The following is a 16173-nucleotide window of genomic DNA, read 5'->3' as shown; positions in this document are numbered from 1 at the left end:
TCAGATTCGGGAACTTCTCCCTCAGCCCTTGTCTTGTGTGGTGGGTATGTACATGCACTTACACACTCACCCACTCACACTTGCTCTCAGCATCCTGGCCACCCAGACACTGGTGCAGGCTGGCTCAGGCCCGGCCCCAGCCCCAGCCCTTCCTCTGACGTGTTTCTCTGGGCCGTGTTAGGAAGGCTGCCTGGAGAGAAATGGTCTGGCTGCTCCACTAGAGTGGCAAAAATGAAAAGGACTGACAATTCCCAGTGGTGGGAGGATGTAGAACAGCTGCGGCTTCCTTACACTGTTAGATGAAAAATGGCACTCGAACTTTGGGAAGTCTGGCAACGCCCGTGAAAGCTAAACATAGTCTATTCCATGATCCAGCAATTTCACTCCCAGGCACGTGCGTACTCAACAAGTGGACATTTGTCATTAAAAGACACAGCTAGAGAGATGGGCGCGGTGGCTTGTGTCTGTAATCTGAGTACTTTGGGAGGTTGAGGCGGGTGGATCACTTTTTTTTTTTTTTTTTTTTTGAGATGGAGTTTTGCTCTGTCACCAGGCTGGAGTGCAGTGGAACAATCTTGGCTCACTGCAACCTCTGCCTCCCAGGTTCAATTGATTCTCCTGCCTCCGCCTCCCCAGTAGCTGGGATTACAGGCTCGTGCCACCACACCCATGTAATTTTGTATTTTAGTAGAGATGGGGTTTCTCCATGTTGGTCAGGCTGGTCTCGAACTCCTGACCTCAGGTGTTCTGCGCTTGCCTCGGTCTCCCAAAGTGCTGGGATTACAGGCATGAGCCACTGCACCCAGCTAGTTTTTAAATTTTTAGTAGATACTGGGTTTTGACATGTTGGCCAGGCTGGTCTCAAACTCCTCACCTCATGCGACCTGCCCATCTTGGCCTCCCAAAGTCCTGGGATTACAGGACTGCGCCCGGCCTGCAGATGCAATTTTAAAAATCACTGAGCTGTACCCTTAAGATGTGTACACTTCCCTGTATGACAGTTTATTTCAATAAAAACAGCCGGGCGCAGTGACTCAAGCCTGTAATCCCAGCACTTTGGGAGGCCGAGGTGGGTGGATCACGAGGTCAAGAGATCGAGACCATCCTGGTCAACATGGTGAAACCCCGTCTCTACTAAGGATACAAAAAATTAGCTGGGCATGGTGGCGCGTGCCTGTAATCCCAGCTACTCAGGAGGCTGAGGCAGGAGAATTGCCTGAACCCAGGAGGCAGAGGTTGCGGTGAGCCGAGATCGTGCCATCGCACTCCAGCCTGGGTAACAAGAGCGAAACTCCGTCTCAAAAAAATAAAAATAAATAAATAAATAAAAAGAGAGACTAGCATAACGACCTAGAACTTTGGACAGTTTTAGTTCAATTCTAAAATCTCAGATTTGTCTCTTAGCTGCGTGACCTTGGGAAAGTCACTTCCCGTCTCTGTGCACATTTAATGCACTCCTTGTACAGAGTGCTTAGAAGTAGGCAGAGCACACAGTGGGGACTCAGTGAATCACTGTCATCACCATCATCATCGTCCGTGTCCCCTGGGTCCTACTCTATACGAGAGGCTCCCCGCTACCATCCCACGTCTGCTTCCCTCCCTCTCCTGTTCTGGTTCCACAATCCCATCGCCTGGCGAATTCAAGCTGCTCTGACTTTCATGGAGTTGAAAACTCCATGATTAGATGGCTCTGAGATTCCCTGACTTCCAAGCCAGTGCCAGGCTAAGTTCCTGGGGTTTTGAGAATCACCTGGCAGTGTGCCCCAGCAGAGGGGATGCTGTCCCAGCCACAGCCCCCACCCAGAAAGCAGGCATGACACACACACCGCGTCTCTCTCCCCAGTGATATATTTGATAATTGTCCAGAACCAGAGATGGCATCAGCCAGGGGGGCTGAGGGGGAGTAAAAAAGAGCCCAGGGAGGTGGCTGGGGCCGGCGGAAGGGATGGAGGGGTGAGGAGAGGGAGAGAAACTGACGCAGAAAAGAGAGAGGAGAGAGGCGAGGGGCAGGGGAGAGAAGCCAGCCAGAGTGGGGGTGGCAGGAGATAGTAGAGGGGGTGGGGGCCACGGTGGGGCCATGGGGAGAGAGGGCCCCTCCCCCCAGAATACAAAATGGGGGGGACTGGCAGGGGCTGTCCTGGGCTTGGGGGTGGGGAAGAGATGGGCGATGTGGTGGGTTGAGGTCAGTAGTAGGTTTCCTTCTCCACCCAACCTGGAGAGACAAAGAAGGAAAGAAAGACACAGAGTAAGAGAGGGAGAGAGACCGGTAAGGCCAGCCGCACAGCAGAGAGAGGGACAGAGAGGGAGAGAGACAGGGAACCCACACAGACAGAGACCCAGAGGAAGACAGAGAGGAGGCCCGGAGAGACCGGAAGAGAGAGAAGAGTGGGAACCAGGTGGCAGAGCCATCCAGCAGGGGAAATGGACCCTGCTGCCCCCCGCCCCCATCGGCTGCCTCGCCGAGCCCCCTCACCCCCGGGGTTCCTGCGCAGGATGAGTTTGCGGATTTCATCATAGACGAAGATGAGGAAACTGTAGGGGAAGGCACAGAACCACCAGCTGGGCCTGCAGAGGAGGGAGCAGGAGAGCATAAGTGTGGGGCCCTAAGGAGAGGCAGAGCCCCGGGGACAGGAGGGGATGATGCAGGGCAGTCTCCCAGGATCCTTCGTGCTCACAGGTCGGGGGTGCCCTGGGTGGGGCTGGGCCTGGGGTCTTCGGAGTGCCCCATGGGGAGAGCTGCCCATCAGGGAGGCTGGCAGGCATCAGACTGGGGGATTGCAGTGAGGACACCAGGGGAGGTGGGGCCTGAGGTCCAGCCAGAGCTGAAGGGAAGGGTCCATGGCAGGCGCTGGCTTGGGCAGGGCTGGGGGCGGTGGGGCACTCACTTGAGAGGGTACATGCGCAGGGCCACGTCCATGCCGGGGCAGTAGGACAGGAAGGCAGCCAGGGCCGTCTCCTCAAACAGCCCAAAGATCAGGATCTTGTTCCTGGAGGCACAGAAGGGCAGGGCTGGGTGAAGAAATCCCCCATGCTGCACCCCCTACCCCATAGAGACAGGGAGAGGCACAGTGCAGACACCCAGAGACAGCTGCATAGACACAGAGACAGACATGCAGAGACGTAGGGAGAGAGACAGAGAAGGGGAAATGCAGATAGAGGTAGAGCGATGGTGACACAGAGAGACAGGGACAGACATAGGGATAGAGACAGGGACAGACACAGAGAGGTAGTGGTACAAAAAGAGAAGGCCAAGGGCACCTCCACCACAGACACACACACAGGCTGAGAGAATCCAGGACACATGGGACCCCCTGAGAGAAAATCAGTGCAGTGGCAAAATCCAAAATGGGCCAGGTGCGGTGGCACACACCTGTAATCCCAGCACTTTGGGGGGCCGAGGTGGGAGGATCACTTGAGGCCAGGAGTGTGAGAGCTGGTCTCTACAAAAAATAAAAATTAGGCTGAGCACGGTGGCTCACACCTGTAATCCCAGCACTTTGGGAGGCGAGGTGGGCGGATTGCCTGCACTCAGGAGTTCGAGACCAGCTTGGGCAACATGGCAAAACCCCGTCTCTACTAAAAATACTAAAAATTAGCCAGACATGGTGGTGCACACCTGTAATCCCAGCTACTCGGGAGGCTGAGGCACGAGAATCACTTGAACCCAGGAGGAGGAGGTTGCAGTGAGCTGAGATGGCACCACTGCACTCCAGGCTGGGTGACAGAGCAAGACTCTGAATCTAAATAAATAAATATTAGTCTTATATGGTGTTGCTCATCTGTAATCTCAGCTACTCAGGAGGCTGAGGTGGGAGGATCGCTTGGGCCCGGGAGGTCGAGGCTGCAGTGAGCAATGATTGCACTACTAAACTCTAGCCTGGGCGACAGAGTGAGACTCTGCCTCAATGAAACAAAATAACAAAAAACCAAAGCAAGAACACAGGAGGAGGGACACAGACAGACACTCGGACAGGACGCATGGCTAGACGGCCACCGCGTGCCCCCTGCCCTCACTTCATGCCCTGCTGGAAGACTGAGTTCCTCCGGGTCTTGCAGATGATCAGATCGGCCCACTGGACGACCACGATGCTCACGAAGAAAGCCGTGTGGCAGGTGAACTCCACCACCTTCCTCTGCTCGTATGTCTGTAGGAGCAGTGTCCGGGCCATGGCCTGTCAGTCAGTGGCGCTGCAGCCCCAGCCACCATCCCAATGATGTTCTGGTGCTCCTTGCCCCACCCTACCCTGCTTGGGGTCCCCAGGGCCTCAGATGTGGCTTCCTTCTGAGGGCTCATAGTCCCGAGGGAGGAGTCAGGAGAGGCACATGGTAGGAGAAAGGTTAATGGTGATCTCATCGTCCACTAGGGGCCAGGGAAGAGGAAGAGGACCCTGGGGGCCTCCTGAGGCAGACAGACAGCAGCCAGGCTTTGAAGGGACAGACAAAGGTGGGGAAGAAGGCCTGGCAGAACAGAGAGCTCAGGAAGGAGGCTCCAGACGGGATGGACCAAGGGTGCCCAGGAAGCCCCGTGTGGTCAGGAAAGACTTTGACGCTGCCATGGGGGACTGAGGGGACATTGTAGGAAGTGGCTGTGCGTGGCTGGGACAGCTCAGCCCGGGGATCTATGGTGGGCAGGGACACGGTGATCTATGGTGGGCCTGCTCCACTCACCCACTGCTGCCCGTAACTGTCCTCCAGGTCATTGACGGTGCGGTCATCCCAGTTCAGCCGGATGCCCACCAGGTTGCCGGGCAAGAAGCCATTTTCTGCCAGGATCACAAAGTAAGAGAAGAAGCCACCAAGAGCCTGTATCATTCCTGGAGGAGGAGAGAGAGAGCAGAGGAGAGGCTCAGGTTGGGGCCCTTAGCCAGTCCAGGGCACCTCTGAGGGTCCTGAAGGCCCCCTTGGGGAGCCCTATTATCTGAACACTGGTTCCCAGAGGTGACCTGAGGTCTTACTTGGTGGTGAGGCCCTGAGGTGGGTGAGCCACCTGGGACAGGGGCTTTGGAGAGGGGGATCTCCCAGAGGGATGACCTGGAGCCCCTCTCCCACCTGACCCAGGCCACCTAAACATCATGAATTCTTGGAGGATCCCCAGCTTGAGCCCCCTTCACAGGAATGACCTCCCCAGTATGGGGACCACCACCATGAAGCCTTTGCTTGCTGGGACAGCCCCTAAGGGTGGCTGCTCCACGCCTCTGGGGCTCTACACACATCAGCAGCAGAGAGGAGGAGGCGGAGACGGACTGGTGTAGGTCCCACCCTCAGCTCACTAGCTGGTCCTGTCCATGTCTGCTCCCCTGAGTCAATGCCAGGGTCCCAGGCACCCACAGTGACCCAGGCACTGCTCTAGGCCTGACACTGTGCTGTAAGGAGGTGGAGTCCCTGATGCCTCACCAATCTGCCCGTAGGCCATGCTGATGAGTCTCTCATTGACCAGCTTGTCCGTCCGTGGGTTCCTGGGCTGTCTCTTCATGATGTCGCTTTCAGCAGCCTCGTAGGCCAGTGAGATGGCAGGGACCTGGCCAGGGGAGGCAGATGAGCTGGGGGACTGGGAGGACTCCGCCCTCCTGGGGCCCAGGGATGGCATCCAGGGCTCACCATGTCGGTGCCCAGGTCGATGCAGAGGATGGTGATGGTGCCCAGGGGCAGTGGGATGTTGGCCATGATGAACAGCAGGAAGGGCGTGATCTCCGGGATGTTGCTGGTCAAGGTGTAGGCGATAGACTTCTTCAGGTTGTCAAAGATCAGGCGGCCTGTGGCACGGATGGGCTCAGAGCAGGTACCCATGCCAGGGAGGCCTACTCCCTCTGCCCCTTCTCCCCCAGTTCAGTGTCCTTTTCTACTCTCCAGCCCCCTAGCCTACCCACCATTTGTTTTCTTTTTTGAGACAGGGTCTCACTCTGTGGCCCAGGCTGCAGTGCAATGACACGATCGGGGCTCACTGCAGCCTCCACTCCCAGGCTCAAGTGATCCTCTTCCCTCAGCCTCTCATGTAGTTGAGACTACAGGCACGCGCCACCACGCCCAGCTAATATTTGTATTTTTAGTAGAGACAGGGTTTCACCATGTTGACCAGGCTAGTCTAGAACTCTTGACCTCATAATCCGCCTGCCTCAGCCTCCCAAAGTGCTGGGATTACAGGCGAGAGCCACCACACCCGGCTGACTTCTAGGTTTTATATCCAAAAGAGAGGAAGGTTGTTTATGTTCACCAAAAAGCAAGTACGAGAATGTCTGCTGTAGCATCACTCATCATAGCCGAAAGCCAGAGCCAACCCCACGTCCATCAACAGGTAAGGGGTGAATAAACCACAGTACATCACACAGTCAAATGCCACACAGCAAGAAGGGGTGAGCTATGGATGTACAACTCCACAGCTGAACCTCGGACCCTGTGCTGAGTGACACAAGCCAGACACAAAAGCATTCATACCATATGACTCCATCCGGAACAGGCTCAGTACCCATCTCTGGGCTAAAAGTCAGGATAGTGGTGATTTCTAGGAATAGGGATATAGACTGGAACGGGGCCAGATGACACCCGAATGGGGGCTGGAACGGTTCTCTATTTTGACTGGGGTCTGGTGATTGCATGGGTGGTACATGTTTAAGAATTTATACACCCTGTTTGGTTGAATCTTTCATTGAGATATAATATGCCCAACTCACTATACGCATGCTATATCACAAAAAACAGAGGCCCGCCACCACACCCAGCTAAGTTTTGTATTTTTAGTAGAGATGGGGTTTCACCATGTTGGCCAGGATGGTCTTAATCTCCTGACCTCAGGCGATTCTCCCACATTGGCCTCTCAAAGTGCTGGAATTACAGGTGTGAGCCACCATGTCCAGCTGTAATTTTTAATGTTTTTATAGAGGCATAGTCTTAATTTGTTGTACAGGCAGGTCTTGGACTCCTGGGCTCAAGCTATCCTCCCACCTTGGTCTCCCAAAGTGCTGGGATTGCAGGCGTGAGCCCCGTGCCCTGCCACTGATGGAAGTTAGACATTTCTTCCCTTCCTTCAGAGAGGCCTTCCCTATCCACCCCATCTGGCAGGACTCTCATTATTATCTATCACAGTGGCCTGTTTTCTTCCAGGCATATATCACAATTTGTAATTATGTATCTGTTAACTTGTTTAAGCCTGTCTCTCCCGCCCCATGAGAACAGGGATGGTGTCTGCTCTGCTCACAGCTGCCTCCCAAGCTTCCAGCATGATGCACCAGATTCGGAAGGAGCCGATGCCTATATCTGAGACAGTGTGTGCACTGTGCATACGTAGATGTCTTGGGGAGGCCAAGCGTGGTGGCTCATGCCTGTAATCCCAGAAAACTGGGAGGCCAAGATCAGGGGATCACTTCAGTTCAGATCAAGACCAGCCTGACCAACATGCTGAAACCCCATCTCCACTAAAAATACAAAACTTGGCTTGGCGCGGTGGCTCATGCCTGTAATCCCAGCACTTTGGGAGGCCAAGGTGGGTGGATCACGAGGTCAGGAGATTGAGACTAGCCTGGCCAACACTGTGAAACCCCATCTCTACTAAACATACAAAAAAATTAGCTGGGCGTGGTGGCATGCACCTGTAATCCCAGCTACTCAGGAGTCTGAGACAGGAGAATCGCTTGAACCCGGAAGGCAGAGGTTGCAGTGAGCCAACATAGTGCCATTGCACTCCAGCCTGGGTGACAGGGCAAGACTCCATCTCAAAAAAAAAGACCAGTCTGGGCAACCTGGCAAAACCCCATCTCTACAAAATATTTAAAATCAGCTAGGTGAGGTGGTGCATACCTATAGTCTCAGCTACTTAGGGGCATGAGGCAGGAGGATCAATTAAGCCCAGGAGGTGGAGGCTGTAGTGATCTGAGATCGTGCCACTGCACTCCATCTTGGGCAACCCTATCCCCGCTCCCACCTCCCAAAAAAAGATGTCTCTTGGGAGGATAAGAAAGGGTTAACCATGGTTTCCTCTGAGACATAGGAGACAAGGGCTAAGGACATTTAATCTGTTACTCTGGGCTCAGCTTTGCTGTTTGAATTCTCTTTTACCATGAACTACTTTTTACACCAGTGACATTTCAAATAAGAGAGAGAAACTGGAAGAAAATGCACCAAGGCACTAGATGGTGAGGTTAGGGGTGACTCCAATTTTTTCCCGAATGCTTTTCTGCATTTATCTATAATTATCATGAATTACTTTGATGATCAGAATAAATGTGAATGTGAACCAGCCCTTCTGTGGCTCGTCAGGAGGTGGTGCCTGTCGGCTCTGCAGCCCAGGCCCCAGTGCCCCCGCCTCAGCAGCAACACCAGCCTCAAACCCCAGCCCTCACACCGCCTTGACTGCGTACCGGTTCCTCTGCCTGCAACTCCCTGGCACTGCTCTATGTGGATGTCCCAGCATGGCCCCTGACTCTGCTCAGCCATCCCTGTCCACTCCGGGAAGCTCCCTCAACCCATAGCCCAGGCTAGCAGAGGGGTCCCCTGAGGCTTCCCCCAGGGTCCCTGGCTTCCCCCTGGTTGGGCTTGAGAATTATATATTTGAGGCAAAATCCTGCTCTCACCAGGCTGGAGTGCAGTGGCGTGATCTCTGCTCACTGCAACCTCTACTTCCTGGGTTCAAGCGATTCCCCTGCCTCAGTCTCCTGAGTAGCTGAGATTATGGGCGCCTGACACAATGCCCAGCTAGTTTTTTGTATTTTAGTAGAGATGGGGTTTCACCATGTTGGTCGGGATGGTCTCGATCTCTCGACTTCCTGATCCACCTGCCTCAACATCCCAAAGTGCCGGGATTATAGGCGTGAGCCACCAAGCCCTTCCTGGGAATATTTTTTAAAAGTCTCCAAGTTGGTTTTACCTGCCAGATGGGGCCTGTGCTGGATGATGTGGGGACCCAGCAATGTGTCAGCTCAGTCCTGCCGAGGAGAGTTCCCCACCCCACAGGGAGGAAGACAGAAAAGGACAGCCTAAAGCTCCACCAGGGCCAGCGGGGAGCTGTGGTCTTACCCACACATCCTCCTGCAGCCCTGGCTGGTTCCCCTCGCCAGTCTCAGGCCTCCGGGAGTGACCCTGGTCTCCAGGGCCACCCCTGGCCAACTCACCCTCTTCCACCCCCGTGACGATGGAGGCAAAGTTGTCATCCAGCAGGATCATGTCGGCTGCCTGCTTGGACACATCAGAGCCAGCGATGCCCATGGCCACCCCAATGTCGGCCTTCTTCAGAGCGGGGGAGTCATTCACACCATCCCCAGTCACAGCCACGATTGCACCCTGGAGGGAGAGAGAGGGTAAGGATGACTCCCAGAACCAGGCCCAAGAGCCTCTTTCCTCAGATCCAGAAGCCCAAGACCCCAGCCCCTTCCTCCTTCAGACCTAGGAGTTCAGGCCCCCAGCCCTTCCTCTTTCAGACCCAGGGATCCAGGCCCCAGCCTTTCCTCCCTCAAACCCAAGGGTCCAGACCCCAGCCCCTCCTCCCTCAGACCCAGGAGTCCAGGTCCCCAGTCCCTCCTCCCTCAGACCCAGGAGTCCAGGTCCCAGCCCCTCCTCCCTCAGACCCAGGAGTCCAGGTCCCAGCCCCTCCTCCCTCAGACCCAGGAGTCCGGGCCCCCAGGCCGCCACCCCCTCCTCCCTCAGACCCAGGGGTCCAGGCCCCCAGCCCTTCCTCCCTCAGACCCAGGGGTCCAGGCCCCCAGCCCTTCCTCCCTCAGACCCAGGAGTCCAGGCCCCAAGCCCCTCCTCCCCCAGACCCAGGAGTCCAGGCCCCCAGCCCCTCCTCCCTCAGACCCAGGAGTCCAGGCCCCAGCCCCTCCTCCCTCTGACCCAAGAGTCCAGACCCCAGCCCCTCCTCCCTCAGCCCCAGGAGGCCCTGGCATCAGTGAGGACCAGGAGTGAAGGCCCTGTCCCCGCCTCTGTGGGAGCGCAGCCCACCTGTCTCTGACAGCCCTCCACGATGATGAGCTTCTGCTGGGGGGACGTGCGGGCGAAGACTATCTCAGTGTGATTCTGCAGGATCTCGTCGATTTGCTCGGAGGTGAAGTCCTTGAGGTCGGTGCCGTGGATCACACAGGCCTTGGCATCCCTGGGAAGAGCAGAGAGGGTGATGGCTGAGGTCGGGGTGCGTGAGAAGTGGCGAAGTGACCCCTGAGGGACAGAGAGACAGATGGGCCAGCCCCACAGCCAGGAGAGCCAGGGGACTGGGGGCTGGGGTAAGGGGCCTTGGGGGAAGCAGGGGAGAATGGGGCTACTGCAGCAGGGCTTGCAGGAACGCCTGAGGAAGGACTTTGGGGCAGTGGATTCAGTTACTTATTTACTATTTATTTATTTATTTATTTTTATTTATTTATTTTCCAAGACAGAGTCTTGCTCTGTCGTTCAGGCTGGAGTGCAGTGGTGAGATTTCAGCTCACTGCAACCTCGGGTTGAAGCAATTCTCCTGCCTCAGCCTACCGAGTAGCTCAGACTACAGGCGAGCACCACCACGCTAGGCTAATTTTTGTATTTTTAGTAGAGATAGGGTTTCATCATGTTGGTCAGGAGTCTTGAACTCCCAACCTCAGGTGATCCACCTGTCTCGGCCTCCCAAAGTGCTGGGATTACAGGTTTGAGCCACCTCGCCCAGCCTATTTATTTTTGAGATGGAGTCTTGTTCTGTCACCCAGGCTGGAGGGCAGTGACACAGTCTTGGCTCACTGCAACCTCTGCTTCCTGGGTTCAAGCAATTCTCCTGTCTCAGCCTCCCTAGTAGCTGGGATTATAGGTGCCTGCCACCATGCCTGGCTTTTTTTTTTTTTTTTAATTTTTTAATGGAGATGGGGTTTGGCGTTGTTGGCCAGGCTGGTCTTGAACTCCTGACCTTAAGTGATCCACCTGCCTTGGCCTCCCAAAATGCTGGGATTACAGGCATAAGCCAACACACCTGGCCAAGGGGCAGTGGATTTAGAGGAACGGAGATATATGGACAAACAGAAGGGAGGCAGAGTCAGAGATAGGCATGAGGAGGGGAAAAGTGACGAAGTCAGAAAAACAAAACAGGAAAGATATATAAAGACAGACAGACAGGCAAAAAGAGACAGACACAGAGAAGTACTGGGTTCCACTGAATCCTCTGAGTTATGAATTATCAGTAGCCCATTTTAGAGGTGGAGAAACTGAGGTTCATGGATGCTAAAGGACTTGCCCAATGTCACACAGCTCATGAGCAGTAAAAGCTGGGATGCAGGCCAGGTGCACTGGCTCACACCTGTAATCCTAGCACTTTGGGAGGCTGAGGCAGGTGGATCACTTGAGGTTAGGAGTTCAAGACCAGCCTGGCCAACATGGTGAAACCCCATCTCTACTAAAAATACAAAAAAGATTAGCTGGGCGTGGTGGCGGGTGCCTGTAATCCTAGCTACTTGGGAGGCTGAAGTAGGAGAATTGCTTGAACCTGGGATGGGGAGGTTGCAGTGAGCTGAGATCTCGCCACTGCACTCCAGCCTGGGTGACAGAGCAAGACTCCGTATCAAAAAAAAAAAAAAAAAAAAAAAAAAGCAGGGCCGGATACAGTGGCTCACGCCTGTAATCCCAGCACTTTAGGAGGCCAAGGAGGGTGGATCACGAGGTCAAGAGATCAAGACCATCTTGGCCAACATGGTGAAACCCCGTCACTGCTAAAAATGCAAAAAATTAGCCAGGCGTGGTGGCACATGCCTGTAATCCCAGCTACTTGGGAGGCTGAGACAGGGGAATTGCTTGAACCCAGGAGGTGGAGGTTGTGGTGAGCCGAGAATGTGCCATTGCACTCCAGCCTGGGCAACAAGAGTAAAACTCTGTCTCAAAAAAAAAAAAAAAAAAAAAAGCAAAAAGGCTGGGATGCCTGGCTACCTCTGTGACTGCAATCCCCACACAGGAGGGAGGGAGGGCCAGGATCCAGGGCCTGGTCCACGGAGGAGTCCCAGAAAGAACAGGATGGGTAGTTCAGAGAGAGGTTGGGGGGAGGCGATCCCCCTGTGGCGACACCTGAGAGGGATGTCCAGTGCCCTGGCCAGGATGGGTGGCTCACCGGGGGTTGACCTGGCTGACAGGAATGTTGAGCCGGGCAGCGATGTCCTCCACGGTCTCGTTGCCCTCAGAGATGATGCCTACGCCCTTGGCAATGGCCTTGGCCGTGATGGGGTGATCGCCAGTGACCATGATGACCTGCAGGCATTGATTTTAGGCATGGCCTCCCCGCTGCCCTGCGCCTGGCCTGGCCTCCCCCAGCCACCCCAAGCCACACCTTGATGCCTGCACTGCGACACTTGCCCACTGCGTCAGGGACAGCTGCCCGGGGCGGGTCGATCATGGACATGAGGCCCACGAAGCAGAGGTTGTCCGTGGTGAAGTTCACGTCGTCGCAGTCGAAGGCAAAGCCCTTGGGGAACTGCTCCTCAGGCAGATAGTAATGGCAGAAACCTGGTGGCAGGGAAGGGATTGCATGTGAGGGTCCCAGCCTCAGGACCTCCAGGCCTCTGCCCCATGCCCTAGATGTCTGCATCGCTCACATTCCATCTCCCCATTAGCAAGACGGTCAGTCAGCACTCATTTCCTAGGATGCCTTGCCTTCTCATTCATGCATTCATTTACAATCCATTCAACCCTCCTTGCCCTCTAGGGACCCCGTAGCCGGCCCAGCGTATGCCCCAGCAGCCCCGCACCAAGCACGCGCTCGCCCAGGCCGCCAAGCTCAAGGTAGGCATTCTGGAAGGCCTCCTTCATCTCCTCGTCCAGAGGCTGCTCCTTGCCCTGCAGCAGGATGGTGGAGCAGCGGTCCAAGATGCGTTCGGGGGCACCCTTCATCACCAGCAGGTATCGGTTGTCGTTGGGGTCTTCGGTCTCATGGATGGAGAGCTGGGGACCGAGCAGAGAGTGGTGTGCCTGAGCCACGCAGGCACTGGGAAGCTCCCTGCACCATCCTGTACCCAATCCAGAGCCACGGGTTCCAGGATAGACCCACACCAGGGCTCCCCCAGAGGGGAGACCCTCTCTTAGAGACTTCTGCTCATTCCTGTCCACTTCTATCTCATGGATTTTTTTTTTTTGGAGATGGAGTCTCAAAAAAAAGTCTCTGTCACCCAGGCTGGAGTACAGTGGCACAATCTTGGCTGACTGCAACCTCTGCCTCCTGGGTTCAAGTGATTCTCCTGCCTCAGCCTCCCGAGCAGCTGGGATTACAGGCACCATCACCACACCCAGCTAACTTTTTTATTTTTAGTAGAGACAGGATTTCACCATGTTGGCCAGGCTGGTCTCGAACTCCTGGCCTCAAGTGATCTGCCTGCCTCAGCCTCTCAAAGGGCTGGGATAACTGGCATGAGACACTGCACCTGCCTCTCCCAACCCCCCTGCCCTTTTCTTTAAGGGTCCTGGTCAGGTGTGGTGGCTCATACCTGTAATCCCAGCACTTTGGGAGGCTGAGTCAGGCAGATCACCTGAGGTCAGGAGTTCGAGACCAGCCTGACCAACATGGAGAAACCCTGTCTCTACTAAAAATACAACATTAGTGGGCATGGTGGTGCACGCTTGTAATCCCAGCTACTCGGGAGGCTAAGGCAGGAGAATCACTTGAATCTGGGAGGTAGAGGTTGTGGTTAGCTGAGGTGGCATCACTTCACTTCAGCCTGGGCAACAAGAATGAAACTGTGTCTCAAAAAAAAAAAAAGAAAGAAAAAGAAAGAAAGAAAGAAAGAAAAGACAGGGTCTTGCTTTATCACTCTGGCTGGAGAACAGTGGCGAGATCACAGCTCACTGCAGCCTTGACCTCCCAGGCTCATTCAATCCTCCCACTTAGTATCCCATGTAGCTGGGACCATAGGCGCACACCACTTTGCCTGGGTAATTTTTTGTAGAGACCTGCTCTCCTGATGTTGCCCACGCGGGTCTCAGTCTCCTGAGTTCAAGCTATCCTCCTGCCTCGGCCTCCCAGAGTGCTGGGATTACAGGCGTGAGCCACCACGCCCAGCCGTATGCTTCCATTTTTACGAAATGTCCAGAGTAGGCAAATCCATACAGACAGAAAGTAGGTTAGTGGTTGCTTAGGTCTGGGAGTGTGGGGGAGGAGGGGGCGGGTGACAGCTGAGTGATGCGGAGTTTCATTTTGGAGGTGATGAAAATGCTCTAAAATTGACTATGTGGATGGCTGCCTATATCTGAGAATATACTAAAACTATTATACACTTAGATGGACGATCTATGGTATGTTAATTATGTCTTAATAAAGTGATTTTAAAAGCTCTGAGTCAACTCCTGTCTCTCTTTGGCTCAGAGCCTCCTGGAGGCTTGTGTGCTCCTCAGAGTCACAGCCAAGTCCTTTCAATGCCTGTGGCCCGACAAGATCTGGCCAGCACCCACTGCTCCCAGCACGCTCCCTGGCTCCCGGCCCTTCTGCACTGGCTGGCTGGCTGGTGATCAGATGCTTCAGCACACTCCCGCCTCTGGGCCTTTGCACTGGCTGTGCTTGCCGCCCCAACGCTCTTCCCCCAGACACCTGCAGGGATCCCGCCCTTAGCACCACAACCACTACTATTACCTCCTCCTGCCTTTGTTATTGTCTGTCTTCTGGAACCAGAGCATAAGTCCCAGAGAGGGGGGACTTGGTTTCACCAACTACTGCGTGTATACCCAGTAGCCAAAACAGAGCCTAATGTGGTGGCTGCTCAAAAAATGTTTGCTGAATGGGCCGGGCCATGGTGGCTGATGCTTATCATCCCAGAACTTTGGGAGGCCGAGATGGGTGTATCACTTGAGATCAGGAGTTCAAGACCAGCCTGGCCAACATGGTGGAATCCCATTAATACTAAAAATGCGCTGGGCATGGTGGCTAACGCCTGTAATCCCAGCACTTTGGGAGGCCGAGGCAGGTGGATCACAAGGTCAAGAGATCGAGACCATCCGGGTCAACATGGTGAAACCCCGTCTCTATTAAAAATACAAAAAATTAGCTGGGCATGGTGGTGCGTGCCTGTAATCCCAGCTACTCAGGAGGCTGAGGCAGGAGAATTGCCTGAACCCAGGAGGCGGAGGTTGTGGTGAGCCAAGATCGCGCCATTGCACTCCAGCCTGGGTAACAAGAGTGAAACTCCGTCTCAAAAACAACAACAACAACAACAACAACAACTAAAAATACAAAAATTAGCTGAGCGTGGTGGTGCATGCCTCAAATTCAGCTACTTGGGAGGCTGAGGCACAAGAATCACTTGAACCTGGGAGGTGGATGTTGCAGTGAGCCAAGATTGCACCACTACATTCCAGCCTGGGCGAGAGCGAGACTCTGTCTCAAAAATAATTTTGCTGAATTGATTGAAAGTTGCTGCTCTGCCCCAAGAGGTTTCCTGCTGGTTCCCACTCTCTGCTATAGGCAGATTATTTTTTTTTTGAGACAGGGTCTCTCCCTGTCACCCAGGCTGGAGTGCAGTGTGTGATCTAGGTTCTCTGCAGCCTCAACCTCCCCGGCTCAGGCAATCCTCCTGCCTCAGCTTCCCAAATAGACAACAGGCACATACCACTCCACCTGGCTTTGTTTGTTTGTTTGTCTGAGACCGAGTTTCTCTCTTGTTGCCCAGGCTGGAGTGCAACGGCACGATCTTGGCTCACGGCAACCTTCGACTCCCAGGTTCAAGTGATTCTTCTGCCTCAGCCTACCGAGTAGCTGGGATTACAGGCATGCGCCACCATGCCCACCTAATTTTGTATTTTTAGTAGAGATGGGGTTTCTCCATGTTGGTCAGGCTGGCCTGGAACTCTGGGCCTCAAGTGGTCCTCTGCCTCAGTCTCCCAAAGTGGTGGGGTTAGAGGTGTGAGCCACTGCGCCCAGCATGCGGAAAGATCTTTACTCCTCAGCCTCTCACTCCAACAGGAATCTGGCTCCCACTCTCAAGTTCTCCCTTTTCCTCTCCCCACCAGGTGGGTATTATCATTCCCATTTTACAGATGGGAAAATCAAGGCTCTATGACACCTCTTTATAGGCATCATAGGAAACCTGAGGGCCAGGCTGGCTCTCCCGGAAAGCCCAGAGTACCTGGTATTTGTTGGTGGAATTGAAGGGAATCTCAGCCACTTTCTTGTTGCGCTCACGCATCAGCTTCACAGAGCCAGAGGACAGCTCAATGCACTTGAGCAGGGCAGACTCAGAGGCATCCCCGGCCACATCCCTCTGC

The 16173-nt window shown here is 54.6% G+C and overlaps 1 protein-coding gene across 2 annotated transcripts in view; it reads right to left on the bottom strand.

Moving 5' to 3' along the window:
• Positions 1-1830: 1830 nt before the first annotated feature.
• The window catches only part of ATP1A3 (ATPase Na+/K+ transporting subunit alpha 3), a 28795-nt gene continuing 14452 nt past the window's right edge, over positions 1831-16173 (bottom strand). For both annotated transcript variants that reach the window (XM_039466116.2, XM_074385600.1), the window contains exons 11-23: positions 16035-16169; positions 12675-12867; positions 12257-12432; positions 12041-12177; positions 9928-10078; positions 9102-9270; positions 5599-5753; positions 5395-5518; positions 4669-4814; positions 4015-4145; positions 2886-2987; positions 2474-2565; positions 1831-2212 (exon numbers count right to left, since the gene is read on the bottom strand). In XM_039466116.2, the coding sequence (XP_039322050.1) occupies positions 2184-2212; positions 2474-2565; positions 2886-2987; positions 4015-4145; positions 4669-4814; positions 5395-5518; positions 5599-5753; positions 9102-9270; positions 9928-10078; positions 12041-12177; positions 12257-12432; positions 12675-12867; positions 16035-16169 (1740 nt within the window). In that variant the 3' untranslated portion in view covers positions 1831-2183. The remainder of the gene's footprint in view (positions 2213-2473; positions 2566-2885; positions 2988-4014; positions 4146-4668; positions 4815-5394; positions 5519-5598; positions 5754-9101; positions 9271-9927; positions 10079-12040; positions 12178-12256; positions 12433-12674; positions 12868-16034; positions 16170-16173) is intronic.

This window comes from Saimiri boliviensis, chromosome 14 (genome assembly GCF_048565385.1).
Source record: "Saimiri boliviensis isolate mSaiBol1 chromosome 14, mSaiBol1.pri, whole genome shotgun sequence".
Taxonomy (NCBI): Eukaryota; Metazoa; Chordata; class Mammalia; order Primates; family Cebidae; genus Saimiri; species Saimiri boliviensis.
Note: the sequence above shows the minus strand (reverse complement) of the source record. Positions and strands in the feature narration are given on the sequence as shown.